At 37.5% G+C, this 10,460-nt stretch overlaps 1 protein-coding gene across 1 annotated transcript; it reads right to left on the bottom strand.

The window, feature by feature from the left end:
• Positions 1-301: 301 nt before the first annotated feature.
• LOC145481479 (TNF receptor-associated factor 5-like) lies at positions 302-4,231 on the bottom strand. The gene is made up of 5 exons (XM_081459982.1): positions 3,613-4,231; positions 2,661-3,134; positions 2,381-2,540; positions 1,409-1,602; positions 302-792 (listed from the first exon to the last, which is right to left on the bottom strand). The coding sequence occupies exons 1-5, from the start codon at positions 3,675-3,677 to the stop codon at positions 615-617; spliced, it is 1,071 nt and encodes a 356-aa protein (XP_081316108.1). The 5' UTR covers positions 3,678-4,231; the 3' UTR covers positions 302-614.
• Between the last annotated feature and the right edge of the window lie 6,229 nt (positions 4,232-10,460).

Raw genomic sequence — 10,460 nt, 5'->3', positions numbered from 1 at the left:
TTCTTTATTTATAATTTTCAGTTTCCTAGTCCCCTCCTCTTCCCCCAGAGGATATTAACCTGTTGTCTTGGGTGAAAATCCCATTGGACTAGTAGTATGTCACCCTCGTAAAAGTTTCAGTCTCAGTAGGAAATTTTCATTCCCTCACTGAAAAAGTTGCACACTAAGACACAGGGGGTATCATCGAGTAACCAGCTCAACTCATTGTGGCCAGGATGTTTTGACCAATAGAAATCAAATTACAATCAGAAAAAAACGCAGACAACTATAGCAAAGATGTTAGATTTTGCATTGCCATAGAACACCAAATAAAACTTCTTCAAAATTCCGATAAAAAAAGGAACACAGGTTTTTGGGTGGTAAGCACAAATGACTCAATCATTGTCTAAGGATGTTGGATGCTGCAGACCTCAACTGATTAAACATGCATCTCCACAAACATGTACATCAGGAGTCAGCATCTTGTACTTATCCTTAATCCTAGGATAGCGCATGCTGCAGTACTCAACTGAAGTTATCTGCGAGAAGAGGGCACTCTCAAACACATAAATTCAGGAGCCAACATGACCCACATATCCCTTGGTAATATTTGAAATTACACATTGAAAAGTTTTTCAAGCACACATGGTAAGAAGAAAGTCCAAAAAAACTGGATCGTTGTTACGAGCCATCTCATAAAATTTGTTCTCGGGGCAAACATTCTGCATTTCAACGCATGCAACAGAAGCTTGGCACATTAAATCTTGAGGGGCACTGAACTTAACTTTGTCCGCTCCACAACGGAAACAACACCTGCAAATAGACAAGGTGACATCAAGGTGACCTTAGAGTTATATTGACGGGTTACATAACAAACTCTAGGAGATGTATAATGTACATCTAAATCCACACACATGAAGATATACACATGTGGGCATTGAACAATCGATGCAACTGCAATGAGTTGATCATTTTGAGCAAAATGCTGTGGTTTGTCAGTGACGACCACATCAATTGATCAGCATGACACTGACAAATCATATTTTGCAATAACCAATTTCAATGATTGTTTTGTCATTCAATAACTATGATTGTTCTCATATTTACATCACTCTCTGATGGATTCTAGAGCGTGATATCAGTAATTTACGCATAGCAGAATATTGTCTACAGCAAAACATGTTTACATGGCATTACGCGTGAGCAGGTCGGGTGGTGGGCTCTCTGCCAATGGAGAGGAAGAAAGTAGGAGTCATACTGATAACACCATCAACAATGTCAGTTTCAAATTGGTGCACTTATTGAACAAACAGTTATGGTGCTTGCTTATTAAGAAGAACACGCTAGATGGTAGTAGGTGTGAAATGGAATCAATACGGTGTAAAGAGAAATTAAGTAAAATACAACCATGTAATTCAAAAATACAAACCTCAAAACAATACCATAACAAGGCAACTGCAACTTTGATTCAAAAAAAAGCTTCAGAGAAATACCACTGCATATTTCCAGCCTCACCAAGCCTGCATGACCTTCGTACAATGGACTGCAAATAGGCAAGGTGACTTCACCACCGATTCGCCATGACCCAGCTAAAGACATGCCATCTAGACCTGGACTAGGAATCTAAGGGACAAAATGCGGAAGTTAAATCCATGAAAAATCCATATGACTACAGACAAAGCATTCACATAGGCAATGAAATGTTTTTCTTTTGGGCAAATTCTAGCCATGATTTTCAATTGTCTTCCAAACAACCAGAAATGATTGCCATTTAAACAAGGTAAAAGACTGTGGAAGGGGAGAAATTTCAGAGAAGAATATTCTCCTTGCCTCTTATAAGTTACATGAACAACGAATACTGCCATTTAACACATAAAACAAGATATACAAATGTTAACTACCAATGTACCAGTCCTTAGTCACAGCTGCTTGTCTAAAGTTTTTGGGGGGGAACCTATGTTAAACAGCCACCCGTTAAGTTGTCACCCCCTTATTAAACAGCCACCCCTTATTAACTAGCCATTTATCGAGAAATAATTTTCCCTAACTACTACAAACAAAAACCCTATTAAATAGCCATCCAAAGTTTAATACACGTCTATCATAGGTTTGTTTTGGAAAAGGCATAGATATGTATATGAGTCCTTAACAGAAAGGGACGCCTAATAAAATCACTCAAACACACATTGATGATGATTCAGTTCTAAGCAGTTAGTCCGATGACAAAAAAATAATGAACAACCACTATTAAACACCCACCTCCCATTTCCCCGAGAGTGCAGCTTACTAGGGCTTTGAATGTAGTAGGTTTACATGACGACATGTGTAATGACAAATATTTGTTAAATGGTATGTTCACTGATGGATATTTACTAACTAAATCATTGCTATAAAGACTTACTCCACATGCCCCAGAAACACGAGCTTCGAGGAGAAGCTTGAGGTGGCTTGAGGAATCTGAATCAGCTAATGAGTGCACCTCAGTACATCCTACAGCATAGAGGGGGCAGGGTCGCCCTTCCTTTGAACACACAAAAGCCAAATGGGACAGCATCTTGCATCTAAAGAAAAATGAGTGGAAAGGATTTAGGAGAAAGAACCATTTTAGATAAAGAGCAAATGAAGACTATCTAACACAAGTAGCTCCCATCAATAACAATACATAATTAACTAAAATCTACCTTTCCACCTGAATCCCACAATTGTTCGGACATGGCACCAATTTGCGAACACAAAGCTCATCATGACCTGTTTGATCACTATGTGGAACATCCACACCACAGGAAGGGCACTTCTCTGTCCTGTGAGGGCAGATTAGCAGATGCTGAGCAAGTTCACGTTGGTAAGAACGAAGAATGCATCCTCTACCTTTAAAATTGCATTCCACAATCTTCATATCGCAATTTGGAAGGTGATTCTCCAGACCAGCTGTTGGCCCAGTCCAGCTGCAGCCACCAGGAAGAGAGATCGTTGACGGACACTTCATTACTCTCCTGCTAATAGCACCTTCAACTGCAAGATTTCTAACCAAAGTGCCACTTAAAACTCTCCTGTCGACTGGACAATGATTGTTATTTGACTGCCACTGGGTGATGTAGTGGTGGCAGAAGGAATGCCCATCTTGACAAGAGACTGGCTTGTTGAACAAACCATAACTGCAACAATAACAACAACAAAAAACACATTTCACAATTTATTCCAAAAAATTTGGCAGTAGCCACAAAATTGATGCTGTCACAGCCTTAAAAATTGATTCTAAAAATACGTCTAAGAAAAATCCCGCAATTTTTGATGGAAAAGTTGATGGCATTACTTATAAATCGGAAAAGACCTTTTTCGACTGGGCGGTTTGTTGCCCCATTTCAGACCATGTGATGATACTCTTGAGAATTCTTCCTTCAAATTTTCCAAATAGCTGCATGTATATGAACAAATAATTTTTAGATGGATAAAAGAACAAATCTCTCGGGAATATCACGTGGTCTGTAATAGGACAACAATCCGCCCAAGCGAAAGAGGTCTCTACAAGTAAGACTAGGCCTGTCAAAGGATGGTAACGTCTTTGAAACCGTTCGAGGGTTGGCAGAGAACTATTAAATTGCTGCAAAATATGCAGGAATAACATTCACTCACCAGATACTGCAGAGAAACTCCTGGTCCACATTTTCCACAAACAATTTAGGAGAATATCCAGACATGATTCTATCGGACAGTTAAGACTTAAAAGTTATGAACAAAAATGAGCGAAAAGACAGACAAGAAAGATGGATCAAACAGAGAATGATTGAGGGCAGCAACGATCAAGCACGTGCGAGAGGAACAGATTGAGGAACTGCAGAAGACAACAACAAGATAACACTAAATAAATAATGCAATAAATCAAAAGAACCAAATGTAAATATATAGCGGCAATAATCCTATCGAGCGAACTGTGAGCTTGAATGGTCACTTCCACGAGAAGACGATCGGGCAAAGAGCGAAACGATCAAAATATGGCGGAACTGTATCGAGCCGAGAGGAACTGGGGTAAATAGGCTTCGTGTAGGAGAACAGTTTCCGTCCTTAACAACAGGCGGTAACCAAGGGTTCGAACGTCACTACCGGCTTCACGTTACATGGTATGAGTCATTACGAGCTTCGCATTACATGGTATAGCCATGACAACCAACTTATTTCAAGATAGAATTACATGACATGCTGATATCACATTACTTATTTCGACCTATTTCGACCTGTTTCATGTCTTTTCGACACATGATGTCATAATATGTCGTAATATGAGTCGTAATATGTCGTAATATGTCGAAAAGTAATTTTGCTACAGATGGCGTGTCATAAGTTGTATAACGCCTGACTTAACCCACATAGAATGAGCGGTTTCAGCCATGTTCCTGCGTAGGGCATTGATGCTGTTTTTGAATGCTCAGAAGATGTGCATTTTCCCTTTCTCCGACCACTGCACCCAGGAAGAAAGAAATTTTCTTTCCTCTGGTTTCTCCTGGATAAATCTATTCAAATCAGCCTTCTTTTTTTTCTAAAACTGAAACCATATTGGCTTCCAGAACTGTGCTGGCCAACTGCTCGAAGTGGGTCCTGCTGGCTCCATTCAATTTTACGCTTTTACGATTCCCCGACTGCTTGTAGTGGAATTCACACGAGACCACTCTGGAGACCGCTGCTTCTCCAAACATGATCTTAATGGCGTTCCATTCAGCTCCAGCCTCATCCAGAACCCAGCCAGTAGGATTGAAAACGTACTCTTTGTTTCCCGACATGGCTTGTAGAACCTGCAAAAAATGACATTACAACCATTTTCATAACTTCTTTGGTTTTATTTTACTTGTTTGTTTATTTATTTACTTTTGGGATAGTTATTTTCATCACGCGTAACTAAGGGTTATTAATTACAAAATACGTAATATCGACCTCCAAATGTTCAAATAGTTAACCGAGAAACATTTGTAAATGAAATCACTCTCTCATACAATCTTCTTAAAAAATGTCTATTACTACTGTAGTGAAGGTAACAGTTAGTTTTAACCAGTTATTTGATGCACCAACTAGACCACTGCCGGGTTGCATTTGAATCTCTGTCAAAATGAAGCCATTCATATGAACATGTGTTTTAATGCACGTTCTTTATTTTGCAAATCAAACTAATTTCCATATAAAAGGGCAACCGGATATGGCCTATTTTTGAAAAAGTTAGGTTAGCTTTCTATGGGTGTTCGCAATATATCTAAAATTCTCATCTGTCTGAACATTTTATATAAGAATACAGCAATGTAAGGACATACCTCGTTTAACGAAGACCAAAATTGTATGAAGGCTTCCATGTCCTCTCGTGAAGATTCCATTGTAGCAAGGTTAACCAGTTTGCGAAGTAGCAGATGGTACACCCACAGCGTTAGTCACAAAAGAGTCCGTTTCCAGTTCTATCCATGCTCAATGCCATTTCTGCTTGGAAACAAGAGCACTTGAACACATAGGTCAAACTTCCATCTTGTTGTTCATCATTAAATCTGTAGACTTAGAATGGATCTTTCTCATCACAGAATTTTTTGAATTCACAAAGCGCATCAAATAAGTGTCCATTCTGTTCAAGGCTTTTTTTTGCTTTTGCTTTCATGTTCTGAATTCATCTAGAATCGGAGAGACTTTCCGTAAGGGCTTCTACTTGATCCCACATACTGCCAGTTTTCTTCAGAGTGCAAACTAAAGTGTTGGCAGCAGCTTCTGATGGTTTTAAAGAAGCATGTTTTTGGAAATCTTCTTCGAGTTTGCTTTCCACTTGAAGATTTCGTTTGTTAGGAATTGCTCAGCAGATGTGACACCCAAAATGATAAATGTCTGCTTCAGCTTTGTCAGTACTGAATTCACAGATCTTTACAGTGGGACATCTGATAAAAGTTGGCTCTTCCCTGCAGACGAAACACATCTTGTTTTGGCCTTCAGTAAGCTGCACATCGTTGCGCAAGCCTTCTTCTTTAAGAAACAAACATTTCAGGTGTGGACACCCAGGATCCGCCACACCGCGTGCATCTTCTCACCCCTTGATGCTGATTCCTTTTGGAAGTGCACCAGGTCTGCCACAGCCTACCATCTTTGCTGGAATTCATCATCTTTGCTGGGTCACTTTTAAGTTTAAAGTGACGCAATCCGTCAATGTCAAAGGGAAGCTCTGTGGCATTTTCAACTTTTAAAACCCTCAAAGATTTTCATGTCAACCTTTGGGTCTCTGTTGAAAACAAAAATAGTGTAATTTGTTTATTTTCAGCAATTATAGGCTGAAGGCTAAGTACATATTGTGGAAGAGACTAAGTCGAGGGGATTATTCCACAGTATTCACAGAGCCTGAGAATAAACTCCTGTGATTCAAAACACTTGCTTACTTGAACACATGGCGACTAAAGTCCAATGGTCATGTCACGTGACCGACAAAAATCTCCCAAAGGGAGTCGGGAGTGACAAAACTACATGTTTGATAGCTGAAAAGTAGTGATGGATAGCAATAAACTAGATGTTTGATAGCTGAAAAGTAGAGATTGGATAATAAACTAGATGTTTGATTGCTGAAAAGTAGAGATTTGGATAGCAATAAACTAGATGTTTGATAGCTGAAAAGTAGAGATTGGATAGCAATAAACTAGATGTTTGATAACTGAAAAGTAGTGACTGGATAGCAATAAACTAGATGTTTGATAGCTGAAAAGTAGAGATTGGATAGCAATAAACTAGATGTTTGATAGCTGAAAAGTTGTGACTGGATAGCAATAAACTAGATGTTTGATAGCTGAGAAGTGGTGATTGGATAGCAATAAACTAGATGTTTGATAGCTGAGAAGTAGTGATTGGATAGCCACAAACTAGATGTTTGATTGCTGAAAAGTAGTGATTGGATAGTAATAAACAAGATGTTTGATTGCTGAAAAGTAGAGATTGGATAACAATAAACTAGATGTTTGATAGCTGAAAAGTAGAGATTGGATAGCCATGAAGTAGATGTTTGTCAGCTGAAAAGTAGTGATTGGATAGCCATAAACTAGATGTTTGATAGCTGAAAAGTAGCGACTGGATAGCAATAAACTAGATGTTTGATAGCTGAGAAGTAGTGATTGGATAGCAATAAACTAGATGTCTGATAACTGCATGCATGAAATGTAGTGATTGGATGTTTAATAGCTGAATAGTAGTGATTGGACTGAGAGTAACTTTAACATGTACAGCGCAATCTTATTCACAGTGAAGAAAACAAGAGATCAGGAAGCAATAAAGAACGTGACTCCCTGACAAAATATTGCATGTATATCTGACCGATTTTCCAAAAACATGCCCGCTATTTTAGTGCAAAGTCTTTCACACGGTTTTCATAAATTCAGATGTATATTGGCACAGAATGTCTGAAACTGATCAGGGAATTTCCTAGTTTGACTCTAGATGCTTTAGAAAAATCGACAGAAATTAGACATGCTCGTTTTTTGACCTCTCTGGGGTCATCCAGTCTTGTTCCCTTGAAATATGTCTGGATTTATGAAAACCGTGTTAAAGACTGAATCAAGTGTTTTTTATTTATTCGTTTTTTTTTTTTTTTTCTGTGCTTTCGCTATGACAGCAGCTTATAAATCTTATCTAGCATGAAATGTAGAAACTCCCTGCTGCATGTTTTATTAAGTTTTTTTTCATTGTTTATCAGCCCCCCCCCCAACCACCTTTTCAATTTGTGTTAAGTTTAGCACAGCCTACACTCCTCTGAATTCAGTTCGCACAGTAAATCTGGCAAGGAGCCGACCGATTAGCATTCTGTATTCGCTGTCTATAGGAAGTTTGCCCAAGGACATCATTAAGTCCAATGAAGGCGCAATTTTAACGATTTGCTAGCAAGAGTCGTCTATTATCGTACATGAGGCGGGCCTCAGATGTGTAAACTGAACAGGTCACATTTAGTCCCATAACAGTAGGCTGTTTGCCCTGTAGCGATAATGTTGTGCTTGCTTTAGCAAAAATCTTTAGCCACATCAATTTAGGGCTCAGATGTGCAGTGGACTAGACATTTTTTTTTTTTTTTTAATGAAGCACTCTATTAATACACCAAAAACACATGTACATTACACTTACATGCACTGTTGAAGTTTTACAATATTCAATAACTTTTCTCATACATAAAAGAAAAAGAAAACGTGACAGCTAAGTAACTACACAAAACAAGAAAAAATATACAAATACAAAAAAAGGGGGGTCTATGCATTAGCTTTAAGTATTACAATTTTTTTAACACTACATTATTGATATTAATTGAGAGCATTTTTGGATTTACTACTTTAACCTTGTATTGTAATAACTCTGTTAATTAATCAACTTAATACCCCATAAGTGGTGTTTTTTAGATAAGTGATTTTACGTTTAAGCACATTTTTCTAGTTTCCATTGAACAATCAGTTTATTTACAAGTTCATCTAAAGACAATTCTTTCTGAAGATATTTAGAAGCATAGATATATTGTTTGACCAGGATGATGAGCAAATCTAGCTTGTGTTTTAAAGGGTCTGAAAGCACATCAGTCACGTGACATGTGTCATGAAAAGCAATTTGTTCTTTTGAAAGTATTATCTCAGTAATTTGAGAATGATTGAACCATGATATAATTTGTGAATAAAGTTTTACAGACTCCTTGCAATCAATAAATGTATGTTCTATTGAATCCGCGTTAAAGCAATATATACATTTATTGTCCTCGGCTAAATGATATAGTTTAAGTTCTTTCTTCGTTACAATTGTTCTATGTAAGAAACGAAAACAAAATTGGCGAAGTTTATTGTCCTTAGTGAGGCGATATATATCTTGAAAGCATCCAATCCAGTCACCAAATTTTTCAGGAAATTTACTCTGCCACTTTTTTACACCACTCAGGACAATAGGGGTATGATTATTAAACAATTGGTAATAATTTTTGCAGCGTGCTTCAGCCAGATTAATTAGAGTTTGGTTTGAAAGAATGGATGGGGAGGTCGAAGAAAGATCAGCTGCAGGTATAAAAGTTTGAGTTGCTCTCCTTTTCAACTCAGATGGAATGGCTGAAATTAGCTGAAAGTAATGCATATAATTTGTGGTGATGTTAAACTTGTTGCTGAACTCTTCATATGATAGAAACTTTCCCTTAGAATTTAGCACATCCTTTATCGTCACAATTTCGCGTTCAAACCACGATTTCCAAAATAGAGATGCATTATCTATAATTATTGAATTGTTATTCCAAAGAATGAGTTTGCCATTTGGAAAGATGTTAGCTGTATTTTTGAGATCTTGAAAATATTGAAGAAGTTCTCGATAAAAGAGTGGCAGACCTGTTTTCAAAAGTTTTACATCATAATTACACTTAAGGAGCAATAATAAACCACCATAATTTCGAAAATAGTAGTTAGGGATTACCTTCCATTTATCGTCAGACTTGCCTAGTAATCTACCAATCCAAGCCAAGCGTAATGATTTAACGACCATGTAAAAATTAACAAAATTAATTCCTCCTTCTGCTACTGGTTGATACATAACCATTCTTTTTATTTTGTCTTTCCTGTTTTTCCATAGAAAGGCGGACAGATTCTCTTGAACTGTCTTAATAACCGATTCTGGAACAGTCAGCATAGATGCTGCATACACTAGCTGTGATATACCTAAAGCTTTCACCAGTAAAGACTTGCCATATATTGTGAGGTCTCTTGAAAGCCATAAATTTAGTTTTGTTTTCATTTTGTTGATCTTATCATAAAAATTTTTCTCAGTACATTTACTTTTGTTGTAGGATAAATGGACGCCCAGAACTTTAATGGGTTCTTTAATTGTGAGATTTTGATCACCTGGTCATCTGGGAGGTCAACGCCTCTGCAGTTTGGTTCTTGGCGTATCTTTATTGCCAGCAGTTCCACTGCAAGGATAAATAAGAGAGGACTTAGCGGGTAACCTTGACGAACTCCTCTTGATATATTGAAATAGTTGGCCAAAAATCCAGCATTTATAACTGCTTTGTACACCATTATAAAAGATTGATATCCATCTTTTGACATTTGGGCCAAAATTGAAAACATTTAAGGCCTTAGCAATAAGATCCCATTCAAGGCTATCAAAAGCCTTCTCGAAGTCTATAAAAAGGAGAAGTCCCGAGGTCTTTTTAGCATTTAGATATTCCATTATATCGCTTAAAAGTCTTATGTTCTGGCCTATATACCTTCCCTTAACAAATCCGGTTTGATCTGAATCAATTAATTTTGGTAGGTATTTTTCTATTCTTTTTGCCAAAGCTTTAGTCAAAATTTTATAATCAATATTTAGCAATGATATTGGACGCCAGTTGGAAAGTTCGGACAGATCCCCATCAGCTTTTGGTATTAACGTTATTATTCCTCTCCTTTGAGAAATAGATAAAGACCCACTTTGAAAAGCTGCATTATAAGAATTTAGCAGATCTTGCCAAATGAGATCATAAAAAG

Source organism: Orbicella franksi, chromosome 3 (genome assembly GCF_964199315.1).
Source record: "Orbicella franksi chromosome 3, jaOrbFran1.1, whole genome shotgun sequence".
Classification (NCBI taxonomy): domain Eukaryota; kingdom Metazoa; phylum Cnidaria; class Anthozoa; order Scleractinia; family Merulinidae; genus Orbicella; species Orbicella franksi.
The sequence above is the reverse complement of the archived record's forward strand: the minus strand, read 5'-3'. Positions and strand labels throughout refer to the sequence as shown.